Genomic DNA, 14,254 nt, shown 5'->3' with positions numbered 1-14,254 from the left:
ATATAGTAAATGTGAGCAACTGTTTTAGAACTTGTTAGGAAATAGATTTTTAAGCCTTTCATTGTTAATTTTTTAACTGTTAATCAGCCCAGATTAAATCCTTCTGTTCTTTTCCTTAATACAAAGCAGTTTTAAGTACAAAGATTATTATAAGTTTTTTTGGTGGAAATTTTATCATTAAAGAAGTTGGAATCAAGAATCTATTTTGACTTAAAAACTTGTTAAATAATTTTCCTTAATGTGCTTGTAGTAAAATATTGCTGTCACTCACAGCATTATATTTTAGAGGAGAAGAGGCTGTAGGTGAGCGGTCCTTGTGTTTGACTGCAGGTTTTCTTTTCTTTTTCATTGCAATGGTAGTTCTCATTGCAGATGAAAATTTCTTAGAGTTTGGATTAGAACCTGGTAAGAATGAACCTCAAGATTATTTTAATATGACTTTTTAATCATCAGAAATTATTATCATGTATTTACTTAATTTTTGTTAATGGATCTTGCTGTGTGCCCCACAAAAGCAGGGCTAGTGATTTTCTTGATTTTTTTAAAAATAAATCGGATTCATCTGATTTAAATATGATTTTTTTAATAATTTTTAATTATTAATTTTTTTTAATTTAAATAATTTTTAAATTTAATGGTCATTTGTGAAATTTTATTTTACAATTAGTTGAATTTAAATAATTATAATTAAAATATGAAGTTAAATCATAACACATTTGAAATTATATTGCTACGTTAAATACTGCTTTTTAGTTATACATAATAAGTGCAAGAATTAAAATTATTGAAAATGGAATAATGTCGTTATTAACAACAGCAGTTAAAACTGGCTAAAATAAAAATAAAATATCACAAAATTAATTTCAGATTTATTTATTTATTTTGCTAATAAATTTTTGAAATAATAAAATGAAATGTGATGCGTTATACCTTAAAGGCAGGTTGACAAAATATTACAATATAGAATAACTAATCTTTCCAATTTAATGAATAATAATTATAAAACTATTATACAAAGAGGAAATCTGAATTTATATTTAAACAGCTTTTTTTTAAATACTATATGGAGTAATTTCCTTTCAAAATTGTAAGTTCTTGATTCAAAAATATATTTTACCGTATGCCCTAAATTGGGGCAGGTCGGGGAAAATATTTCATTCAAAAATATATTTGCAGTTTTAAATAAAATTCAGTTTTGAAGTTAGTGTTTTAAACTTAAAAATTAGTAGAATTTTCATTACTATCATGATTTTTGCAAAAAATTCCATATTACTCTTAACAAAAGTATAAGAAAATTGCATTAAATTTTCAGTTTGTTCTGAATTTGCATTCTGAGCAATTAGAAAGAATTACAAGATTCTTTTCAAATGCTGTTTCAAAAGTGCTATAATTTATTACAAACCAAATAGTGATTTAATTTTTCTAATTACAATTTATCAATCCAACAATATATCAACAATTAATTTAAACTTTGTAAATTTTTTAAAGTGATAATTTCTCTTTAAAAAACATCATTTGATTTAAATCAATGATTTACTTTTTAAAAATAAAATCGGTTAATTTAAATCAAAGAACCCTGCATAAAAGACTGATAATTTAAAAAAAGTATAAATAAATAAAACAGATTAAAACAGAAAAGTAATAAAACAGATAGAATTGTATGGTTTGACCGAGTCTGATAAGGAATATTCTCTCTAAGTTATAAAACTAGTTACAAAGGTTATCTGATGGCATTTCTTGGGTGAAAAATTGTAAAACAATGTTTTCAAAGTAGCCAAATCTTGCATCAATAATGTAATTCAAGGACTGCCCTAACCAATTTTTCAATTGGTATGGTCTGACAAGTAAAAATATTCATTGTTTTATAGCTTTTTCAGTCTCGCACTGTCATTTGTTGATGGACTCTGCTAGTAATTTTTAAACTTTTTGAGAATAAGTTTTCTTAGTAGGTTTCAGTAAACCACACATTGGTTACACATTTTTGAGACAGAATACAGGGTGACTGTACTTAAATTCGAATTTTTTAAAGCCTGATAGAGATAAAACTACGGAATCAAATTTTCTGTCAATAATATTTAGACAGTAGGAATTAGATATAACATTCTCATATTTGCCGGAACCAAAAAAAAAAACATCATAACAATTAGAAGATTAAAATTAAAGTTTTATTTTCTGGAAAAGGATACAGTCACAAAACTGAGTGACTAACTTAAAATAAATTAAAATACAAAAAAAGTGCATAACACACTGAGTAGTAGTAGTAATGCTTTGTGATTTTACAGATATATATATGCTGGGAAAAAGCGCGCGATAACAAAAACGACATCTGTATGTTGCAGTCGGTTACAGCTAATTTCCGAGAGCAGAAGGAATATCTGGATGTGCTCGATGACAGGTTTCAGGTTCGGTGTTCCCTTCGATCTAACAGTCTCTACAAGACCATGGGGAAATTTTTTTTAAAAAAAAAGCTTCATTTTTGCCACCAGAGACGAAATCAAAAATGGCACCGTAAAGCTATTTTTGAATTAAAATCAATGCAGCAAGTTTGGAAAATTTAGTTTTACATGTATTTTGGCATTACAGTTATATTAAATTAGTTTATTTTTCCTTTTTATAATACAGTATGGAACCGATTATCCGGAACGGTCGGGACCATCGCTATTCCGGATAACTGATTTTTCCGGTTTTCTGAATCGCTCCAAAAAGCCGTTTTTTATTGTTAAACCCAACTAAAAAAAAAAAAAATTAGAAATAATCTTAAAAATAAGAAAAAACGATGAAGTAATACACTAATGATTATTTCCAAAATGATGGTAAGGTAAACATCTTTAAGAAAAGAAAGAAAAATCGTAAAATCTTATGAGGAAAAAAAAAAATTTTTTTTTAAAATGGCGAGAAAATTTATCGAATTTCGATCCGGTTTTTTGGTTTTCCGGTTTTCTGATTTCCGGATAACGGGTTCTGTACTGTATATTTTAGTTATTATTTCTACATCAGCAGTAGTATGTTGTTTGCCAATTTTTGCATAGAAACAAGGCTATTTAGAGTTTGTCTTTCTATAAATAAGTGATTGCATGATCTTCACATGTATATGATGAGATTTTTGGTGTTATAACAGAAATTTCGAATAATCTGGTTTCTAAGAAAATCTGTAAATAAATTACTATCTGCAAAGGGGAGATATAATTACTGGAGTATTATAAAGTGCGGAGTATGTCAGTGTGCAATGCAATATGAATGTAAACGTGATATCAATATAAAAATGCATGTAAAATTTTCCCCCTAAAATGGGCCTTATAGCATAATTTTATTTTCTGGTGGTAAAATATTGAACTATTCTTTTTTCCATTAAAATTCAAATCCCTGTGTTCAAAATAGTGCCAACAGTAAATGTGGTCAAGTTTGGTGCGATAGTTTTCTCATTATTGGACTTTAAATACCTCTACATCAGTTATGGTTACCTTGTATATATGCTCATTTTTATTTGTAATTATTAAATTTTTTAATTATTCAACTGAATTCACGATACAAAATGGATAAGAATGGGAATTGAATGCTGTTTTTCAAAGTTTAGTGTACAATAAATATTTGTTTAGTCAAATTTATGTTTTACAAACTTAAAGGGAGATACAAAAATATTCATGATATAGAAATTTCATATTTGAAAGTTAAATAATTTTAACATTTTTGTCAAAATCATATACGTATTGTTCTTTGACAATTGATATATCAATTAATTACTTCAAAAGCAGTAAAACTATAAGATGAATTTATTTATCATGAAATTTCATCACTCAATCATTTTCTGAAAATCCGATATCTAAATCTTTCCCATTTTTCTGTGATCTTAATGTTCAATTTAATGAGAAGGGCCTGTATTTGCATTAAGTTTAGTAATGTAAGCAATTTATTGCCTGAATTTCAGTTATTTCATTCTATTTATATTGTAATAATTACTTTTATAGCATATGCAAGTTTTAATTCAAGTGCCCATACATTTTTGAAGGATCAAGGGTTGGATTCAAGGTACATTACCAAGATTTGAATTTTCATGTGTTACTAAAGTATACTATCGTTTCATTAACTTTATCCTGTTAAAATTTCAATTAATTTTCTTAACTAATTATGTTAAACATTAAACTTTATTTGTTTGAAAAATTGATCACTATTATCTGATTTGCCAAAATACCTCAAAAAATTGTTTTGATCATCTAACAAAAATACTTTGTTGCTTTTAAAATAATTTCTTTTTTTTTTTAAATAATTTCTTTTCTATCTTTGATATATCATTTTTTATATTTCTAAAGATTAAAATGGTTTCAAAATTCTGCAACTTTTTTATATCAAATATTAGGCATTGTCATAATAAAAATTGACCACCAGTTCTTAAAAATTTAATAAGAAAAAGACATTACATGTATTTCTTATGTTCACAGTATTTTTTTCTTGCTGTTGGGAAACAAATTAAAAAGCAAAATCTTCACTGTGTAGCAATATAAAGGCTTGGTCATAAGTTTAGAAAAGATTTTAAAAATTTGTGAATGGACAGTTAACAGTGTTTCACGTAATTACAGGGTATATGGACACCTGGAAAGTCATGAATTTTGGTATTGAACAAAATTTGTCTTGAAATGTCATGATTTTAACTATTTAAAAAAAAAAAAACCATGGAAAGTCATGGATTTAAGTCGCTAATCTAATTTTTAAAATGGAAAAAATGGAATTACCCCCCTCCCCCCATCATTTACATGGTGTTCTGAATATCTGAATTTGTAACAAAATCCACACTCCCAGGCATATTTTATTGAAACATAAAATGATTTTTTTTATTAATTGTATTTTAAGTGAGCGTGTGCCTAATAGTTTGTGTAATCCATATTGATATTTCATATAGTTATGTTATTAGGAACAATTAAGTGCACATGGATGCAAACATGAAAATTCCTTTTAAATAATTAATCTATCATTAAAATTCTTAGTTATTGTGTTTTACTAATTTTATATGTAAATTAAGTTTTTTTCTATGGTGCTATATTATATTTCTAATTTATGTTTGATATTAATTTTAAATAGTGGTCCTGCATCAAAGCTTATGTTCAAGTTAGGTTTGGCATTATGGTGTGGAATGTTTGGCTCATTTTTCACTTTTCCTGGTTTACGTTTTGCAAGAATGCATAAAGATGCATTGAAATACTGTGCAGAGAGACCATTTTTAAAGTAAGGATTCTGCAAGTTTATAATGTTTTACTTAATTTAAAAACTTCATTTCTTTTAATTTTTACTTTTATATGTTCTTTGTTAATCGAAAGAAATTTTTCATTTCTTAGTATATAAGTGTTATAGCAAATGACATATGATTCTAATTTTAGGTCATAAAAATCTTTTCCTTTCCTCAATGAGAGTTCTCCTTGGAGAAGATTTTTATATCTTTATGAACAATATATTTAGATATTAATGGCTCTTAGTAAAATAGGACTAATTACAGGTTATCCGCGCACCTGGAAAAACATGAAAAATCATGGAAAGTCATGAATTTCAGTATTGAACAAAATTTGTCATGAATTTAACTATTTTTTAAAAAAAATCATGGAAAGTCATGGATTTAGTTCGCCCAAAAATTTTATTTTTAAAATGGAATCCCTCCCCAATTTCATGGTGTTCCGAATATCTGAATTTGTAACAAAATCCTCACTGAGAGTCATATTTTATGAAGAGTAATTTTTTATCGTTTTCTTTAAAAATTATGCTGTTCTTTCGAAAAATGAAAGAAAAAACATAATTTCTAGAGCGAAGTATCTTTTAAGCTCATGTGATTTTAAAATTATTATTATTAATCTTTTTTTTATTTTATCAATTTAAAATTCTAGCTGAAGCAAGTCAGTCATTGGCAAATTTTTTTAATTCCGAAATGAGAACAGAAAAATCAGTAGTATTTCTCTCCTTTCTGATGAACAAGAAAAGTATCTTTAGAATATAATTCAGCAGAAAAAAAAAATCATTTGCTCAGCTATTATTTTTTCAGCTCTTTCATTGCTTCAACTATTTCTTTACTCTGTTTTTTAAATTTAAAATCAATAAATATGAAGATGCAGAATATAACAGTTTTGGTTATACCTATCATTTTAATTAATGTTATTATAATGCTTTTTAAATTTATTATTCTGTTTTTGTCAGAGAAAATAGTAACTTCGCTAAGGCATGAAAAGTTCTTGGAATTAGACGTGGAAAGTCACCAATTTGAAAATCTAAGATGTAGCAGATACCCTGTAATTAGTTACCCAGGCTACTTAAGACACATCTTGATAGCCTAAAATAGATTCTCTTATTAATTTTGAGACATAGAAAATTGTTCTCTCACAAAAAGCTAAAAATATTCAATATTAGACTATTTTCAAAAATAATAGACAATCATTCTTGGAAGTAAGCAGTCATTGAAAAATAATTTAAGTTCCATGGAGTCCAAATGAGGTCATGTTATTGAAGAAATCAAGATCTCTAAATTTCACCTTTTCGATGACACTTGATAACATAAATAAATCTTCCAACCTATTCTCTTTCAGAATCCCTAGATAAGAAGCAGAACACACCGAAAGTGTGCGGATTTGTTTCATGATGTAATTCTTTGTTAAACTGTGGCTCTAATGGCCAACCTCTAACACCTTCTTTGGGAAAACTTTCCATTAAAGAATATTTACTAAGATGCTGAATTAAAATTAGAAGAAACCAATATAGATAGATAAATAGACAGATTTAAATAAATGCTCAAAAACTAACAATCAACAACTATAATTCTAAAAAACATTACAGCAGACACTTTACAGCCTCTTACATGAGGTGCAAATAGGATAAAGTGACCACACGTCCCGATTTCGGCGGGACAGTCCCGCTTTTTGGTGGACTGTCCCGCCGATCTTTAAAAATGTCCCGCTTTTTAGGAAATATCTGCATTTCTTATTTTAAATGTACTGTAAAAATATATTAACTATTATTTATTAAGTATTATGGTGAATATAAAGAAATAAAAAATACATTAAAAAAAACATAAAATGCATGCAGAGTAAACTAAATTAGGCAATGTAACGAGTTAGATTTACTCGGTGGTGTTCGATCATTGTCGTTACGTCTCGGCTTAATTGAGATAAGTGCAGACAGAGCGGACTGCCGTTAGACAGTGCGGTTTGTTGTTTTCAATTTGACGTTCGGTTTGACTCATTATTTGATTGACGAAGATAGTGGTAGAGCAATAGTCGCCACAACGTAACGGTCAATAAGGTAAAATTTAATACTTTTTTTAGCCTTTGTAGTAAATTTTTATTTATTTCTAGTATTTACCCACAGAATAAAAGATGAGTAAAAAAAGAGAATGCAAATTTTATGAAGAGCTAAGCAGAGAATTTCCATTTATTAAAAAAACCAAAATAGACTATATGGTACTGTGTGATAAATGCAATGCTGAATTTTTGGTCTCACATGGTGGAAAAAACGATATTACTAAACATCTAGCGACAAAGAGGCACAAAAGATTTTTGAATAATGCCGCTTCCTCGTCTAAAATGAAACAGTTTTTTCGCACTGCTAGCTTTAGCAACACGGAAAAACAGCTAGCATTAGCTGAAGGGCTATTTGCTTTCCGCAACATAAACCTTGATCTGAAAATCAAAGTTTCAGATCAATGGATTCTACGTCGCAAATGATCAAAACATTATACGACAAAAAATATGCATGTGCAAGGACAAAAACTGAAGCAATTATTTGTAATATTTCTTCACCATATTCGTTTTCGCAATTGCAGAAAGAATTAGAAAAATGCGCATTTATATCCATGAATTCTGATGCTTCCAACCACAAAGATTTAAAATTATTTCCCACAATTGTTAGATTTTTTGATCCAGAAACAGGAATTAAATATAGAATATTAGATTTTGTTTCATTGTCGAGTGAAACTGCTAATAATTTTTGATTCAGTAAGTACTATTTTAAAAAAGAATAATTTGAACATATGAAATGCTACAGATGAAAAAATTAAACGTTGGTTATCTGCAAATGTGGAAACAGACAAAAAATGGACGGAGTTATTCCTTCATTTTAAACAAAATAATATTCCTTATCAAAATATTTTGAAAATTGTAGAATTCGCGCTCTCCCTTCCAGGAACAAATGTAACAACAGAACGTGTTTTTTCTAGTATCAATAAAATATGGACAACTGAAAAAACGCAGTTGAACATTAAAAATCTATTTTAAGTGTAAAATATAATTTGACCAATTCACGTGAAATATTTTACGACATTTTAATTAATGATCCGAATCTATTGCTAAGTATTCACTCAGATCAAAAATATGACCGTGAAAGAAAATCATAACTTTTTTTAAATAAAAAATTTAATTTGATTAAAAATCATGATGTTCAAATTATTCTTTTTTTACCAATAATTAATGATAAATACATTTTGCACAAATATATGAATGTATACAATAAAATATATATAACTAAATTGTAATTCTCATTTCATCTCATTTGTCCCGCTTTGTCTCAATAAACATGTGGTCACTTTAAAATAGGAGTCTTCTCCTATAATATTTAAAATGAACATCCAACGAGTACTACGCATTTCAGTTTAACTTGCTACAGCAGTGCCACCACAACTCATAACTGGCTAACTATATGAATTCCCCTGATCTTCTCCGAGTGAAGAAATTTATTTTATATGCCTTTATGCTTTGTTTAAAGATGTTATTTGTTTTCATCTCAAATTAATTTTTCTTCTAAATTGTTTATTTTATTCAATGTTTTTTGTTTGTAATCATCAATAAATGCTTACATGAGCTTAATTTTCTTTGTAAAACAAGCATGTGTACGTTTATTTCAGGATGCTTCTTCATGTGAGTTTTATTTCACCTTTACTTATTGTTCTAATGTGGGTAAGACCAGTGGCACGTCACTACTTTACTGAACGATCTTGGCCCGGTATTCCCGTTTTGTAAGTGATTTATGTTGGTCACAATATTTTTATTATTTCTATTGTATAGACTATTTCCATTAAATATGATTTATCTTTTTTACCAATTATATTTCATAATAAAAAGTAAAAATAAAAGAAAAACACTAAATTAAAATAAATAAAAGCAGCCACTAATTGCAAATTTATGGTTAAGTTACACATGTTGCCTTCAAAAGGTATGATTGCATCTAAATCAACCTAAATATTGAAATTTAAAATTCATGTAGATTACAATAAGTGTTGAAATTGATCCAAAAAGACAATAGGTGCATATTTAAAAGCTTAACAAAACAACAATTTTGTTTTTATTGTTAAAGTTTTTTAAAACCTTTAAAAAAATCATTGATTAACAGCCATGGAGAATAGGGATCAATGCCATAAACTTTCTGTAAAAAAAAAACTGATAACTTGCATTTTTTTTACTTCAGGCTACCAATAATATCAATTAAATTATGTACAATCAGCAATTTAAATCCCAGTTTTTATCAATTGATTGAAAAAATCATTAAAGAATAAAAAAGCAAAGATTAGAAACAAATCTTATTTTTTAAGAGATATTGAGGTGCAAGTTCTCAGATTGCAGAACCAAGAGGGGGATAGAGGGAACTTTAGCTCCTCACATCGTATGGATGGATATAATTTTATATTAAGAAAATTTATACTTGGTATTATACTTTATGAGTAGTGAATTCGTGGAAGATTCTCAAATTTTAACAGGAAAAATTTACAATTAAAAGCTTTGTCTAAAGTCCCATTATTTTTATCGACACAATGAATCCTCTCTCTTGACATTTTTGTTGTCATTTGATGAATTTTGAAGCGCTACAACGTTTTTATTCATACTGGCTACTAATTAAAAATAAAGAAAAAAGGTAAATTCAACCACTGTAAAAGTAATTGTTTCAAACCACTGCAAAAAGAATTGTACAAATAGCAGACGTTAGATGCCCTTTAAGTATTTACTATTAGAATGTTGTGTACATTATATTTATTATATATTATTTATTTTTTTTATATTTGTATATATATTACTTATCATTACATAGTTAGGAGTTTAAATGTTACTATAATTCTATGAATTTAGTAAAATATTTTATTGTATATTAAAATTAAAGTTTCTTTGGAGGCAACTTTTATAATCTTTAACTGGTTTGACGCAGAAATGTTATAGAAAAAGTAACTAAATATTGTCCATTGTGAAAAGTGTGGTGATTATTAATTATATAACTTTAAATATGCATAAACTAGGCTTCCTGAAAAATATAATAAAATGTATCATCACCGTGCTTTTTAGAAAAAGTTAATAATTATTTAACAGATAAATCTTCAATTTTAAAAATACCCTATTTAAATAAAATTTTTAAAAAAATTATTATTTTTCTTGCACTATGTTTTGTTTTCCTTGTTTTATATATTTTCTAAAATTCTAACTAGTTTTTATGCATAATAATAATGTACTTAATGTGTCAGTGACAAATATAATTGCATGCAAATTTTTATTTATTTATTATTAATAATCTCGAAATTTAAATGATCAAATATCCTTTCTCTTTTTTCAGCAAAATTTTTTTTAGTTATTATGATATATGTTTTGTAAATTAGTAATTTATCTATCAGTTTTAATTTTTATGCTATAATATAAAATTTATTTGTCTAGAATGACATCTGATACCTTCGATACAACACGCCTGCTACTGATTGTGGGTATTGTAGCTGTGAGATTACTCTTAATGCCACACTACTTACAGTCATATTTAAACATGGCACCAGAGAAATTGAAAGAATTGAGAAAGGAAGCTGGCAAAATTAGCAATATTGACTTACAAAAAATGGTACGCAATTCACTTAATTTCTTTCACCCTTTGCTTACGGATCTTAGCATGGTGAAACCTGTCATTAAGGTTCACTTGTTGTACCACCCGTAAGCAAAAGGTTTAGTATAATAGTATATTAAAATATTTATTTATGGAAGTTTATAAAAATCTACGTTTTAAAGATATTATATAAGGAATTGCTTCTTCACGGATTATTCTATTTTTGAATATTAGCTTTAGGTTATTTCATTAAAAAACTATATCACTATCAAAGATGACTTTAGAACATTTCAGTAGATGAAAGGAGAGAGGCAAACTATAATTTAAATGATTTATGCAGGTTTAGTTTTTAATGACAAACACACACACTTAATCATTTAAAACTATTAAAATATTTTCTATTTTATATGTTTTTCTTGCTGTTTCATATGTTATGCTGTCGGCATCTCTAACTTTAAAAATGTCTTTATTTGGTCTGAAATCAGTTCTTCGAATTAAGAGATTTCTCACTTCAAAATCATTTTGGTGCATAACTGACAAATAATGGAGAAAGATTGCATGAACTCATTTAAAATGACAATGAATGAATTTTAAGTATTTGAACTCATTAAGTATTATAACTCATTATATTATATTCTAAACTCCATACAATGCTTTTCAGAGAGATGATAGTACATATGGTTTTAAATTGAAACTTTGCCTGCAGTTTAAAGCACTCAAGTGTGACTTTTTTTATTTTCCTCTGTGAAAGGACTTAAAACATCCATAAGGAAAAAAAAAAGGTTTTCTTTTTTAGTGTATTTTTAAAAAATAAAAAATCTTTACGCAGCATAAGCAATTGGATAACTGAGCAATGTTTGTTAGTTAAATGCATGTAATACAAAAATTATAAATACTTTTGTATTAATAAAAACTCTTTTTGTTTTCATAAAATGTCTTTGGTAAAGAATAGGTGTAGAGATATTCTATTTTGGAACTTCAAGGCTGAAAACATTCCAATGAATAATAATTAGATTTATATTTCAAAGGAGTTATTTTTAGAATCTTTCCCTTCCATATTAGGAAGCATTAAATGATTTTCCTTTATGCGCAGGGTTACAAGGTATGCGACGATTGAGCCTTTTCACTCATTTTCTGTTAGTACTTAAAGCAGGAGCGATTGTTTTGGCTTGTTTCTTGCTGTATGATGTATTCCATGTAAGTTTTGTCCACCCCCTCCCTTGTGGAGAGTGGATGTAAATAAAACTAATGAAAGAATAATTGGTTCACGACATAATTAATTAAGCTAATTGTAACCAATGATTACAGGGATGTAGCTCTGCTATTACATGCATATATATTTAGTTAAATGCATATTTTTTTTGTGGAGATAAGAAAACAATATATTAATATGTTCAATGTAGAGAGAGGATAGTATCAACTAATTTTTATCCCTCATTAATTCCAGGTTGCAAGAGTTTTTTACTACTTGTGTGTTGTTACCCTCCAATACTTAACACCATTAATGTTGTGTTTATTTATGACTCTCATGCTGAAAACTTTAGGTAAAAATATTGATTAATTATTTTGTGCTAATTTATTGAAATTCCATTATTCTATTATGTATATTTATTTTTGATGATTGTAGGTGATTATCGATGGGGAAGTTTTATTGAGGCAAATACTCCAAATGAATCTGTCAATACAGCTGCAAAAATTGCTTTACCTGTTGCAGACGATATCTTGGAATCTAGTCAGCAAATTTCATTGACACTTCTGAGTCTAAAGAAGGTTTTTACTCCCGTTTTGTATCGTGGAATCTTAGGCTTCATGACGTGGTGGCTGTGTACTGTTTGGTTTGGAACTAGTGCAATGGGTTTGATTTATTATTCATATTGCACCTGATCTATGTTTGTTAATGGATTTAGTAATACGCCAAAACCATTATAGGTGAATTTAAATTCATCATACTCATTGTTTTTCTATGTGTGGTTTTATAATTTCCTATGACCTTGAACAACCCCAATTGTTTATTAAAAAATGCATGACTTTTTAATCTTATAAAATTATTGAATTCACCTAATGTGCCGGAATGAGAAATTAGATTTTTTTTTTTTAATACTTTAACTAGAATTTTTTATATCTTTACTATACATACATATTTATAACACACATAGCTGTTCATTGTATCCAGTGGTTAAAAACTTGGGTTTAATTGTTAATATTTTCTCTAATAAAATCAATACTAACCATCAAGGCATATGATTAATTCGAACTTATATATATATTAATGCTCTTTAAAAAATACAATAGTTGGCAGCTACGCACGTGTATGGTTTGCAATTTTTACATATTGAGTTGCCTGTACATTGGTTAGGAACCACAAAAAAGGGCAACTTGTAGTACACTTTTAAAAATTCCTGAGTAATCTATACATGTTAAGTCAACAAAATGAAAAAGTAATTGCCCTTGGCTGTTTTTTTATTTTTGGAGACTCTTTTACCTAGAGAAATGAAAAAACCACAGTTTAAGTGCCTTAAATTTAAAAAAAACTTACCTGCATAATTTTATACTATATGAACAATTCATTGAGCATTAAAATGTTTTAAAAATATTGCCAATTTCAATAGGTTTTTCCACCTAGATAAAAATCATTAAAATTAATGAATTTTCCCAATTTTCAAGAATGTAGGGTTGGAGTAACTTTAATATCAAGCACTTTTCACTTTTAGAAAACTGTGGCTTTTTTTCATTTTGCACCTTTTTTAAAGTCAGTATAACTGAACAGTCAGCAGTAATTGTAGCAAATTTTCGATATTTATATATATATAAAAAAAAGCATATTCGCTAAAATGATTTTTCACATACTGCTCTTTATTTCATACGAGAGTGGAGTTCAATAATATGAACAGATCGAATCATCAAATTAATTACTCAACACTACAAAATATAATCATTAAGGTTCAAAGGACAATATAGACTAAAGTTCTTAATAGTTAAGTCACAAGAGTAGTTAAAAGATTGATACCTTTAATGCTATTGTTACAATTAGTCTTTTACACCATACCTGGAAAACTACTTGTGCTGGCATAGCTTTTAAACCCAGATTTCCTTTAGTTTTTAGTATGTATTTCAAATATTTTATAGTTCATTTCTTCATAATGTAATAATTTCTCAATCTTTTTCATTTTTAAATAATTTTTTAAGTTTGACGTTCTCTTTAAGACGTTAAGTTTGATCTCTTTTTTTTTTACCAATTTTTTTGAAACACATCAGGCAATAAAAATAAACACTAATTTTGAGGATTTTAGAAAATCTATGGTTTATTACTCATTTCAAGGTATGCTGCATTTAAATTATTCACTTGTGAACTTGCATCTAATTTATATCATAAGTTTTATACAGATTTGTGCAATGCTGTAAATAAAATTATTATTCCTAATAAATTATTTATATTATA

At 27.3% G+C, this 14,254-nt stretch overlaps 1 protein-coding gene across 2 annotated transcripts in view; it reads left to right on the top strand.

Annotated features, from left to right (window-relative positions):
• The window catches only part of emei (transmembrane protein 161-like emei), a 22,042-nt gene extending 7,788 nt beyond the window's left edge, over positions 1-14,254 (top strand). For both annotated transcript variants that reach the window (XM_016061824.4, XM_016061825.4), the window contains exons 6-12: positions 251-405; positions 3,966-4,026; positions 5,074-5,217; positions 8,870-8,980; positions 10,659-10,833; positions 12,263-12,359; positions 12,443-14,254. In XM_016061824.4, coding sequence (XP_015917310.1) covers positions 251-405; positions 3,966-4,026; positions 5,074-5,217; positions 8,870-8,980; positions 10,659-10,833; positions 12,263-12,359; positions 12,443-12,699 — 1,000 coding nt within the window. In that variant the 3' untranslated portion in view covers positions 12,700-14,254. The remainder of the gene's footprint in view (positions 1-250; positions 406-3,965; positions 4,027-5,073; positions 5,218-8,869; positions 8,981-10,658; positions 10,834-12,262; positions 12,360-12,442) is intronic.

This window comes from Parasteatoda tepidariorum, chromosome 3 (assembly GCF_982258835.1).
Source record: "Parasteatoda tepidariorum strain Cologne lab strain chromosome 3, Ptep-v5.0, whole genome shotgun sequence".
Taxonomy (NCBI): Eukaryota; Metazoa; Arthropoda; class Arachnida; order Araneae; family Theridiidae; genus Parasteatoda; species Parasteatoda tepidariorum.
This window is presented reverse-complemented; position numbering and strand designations above follow the sequence as displayed.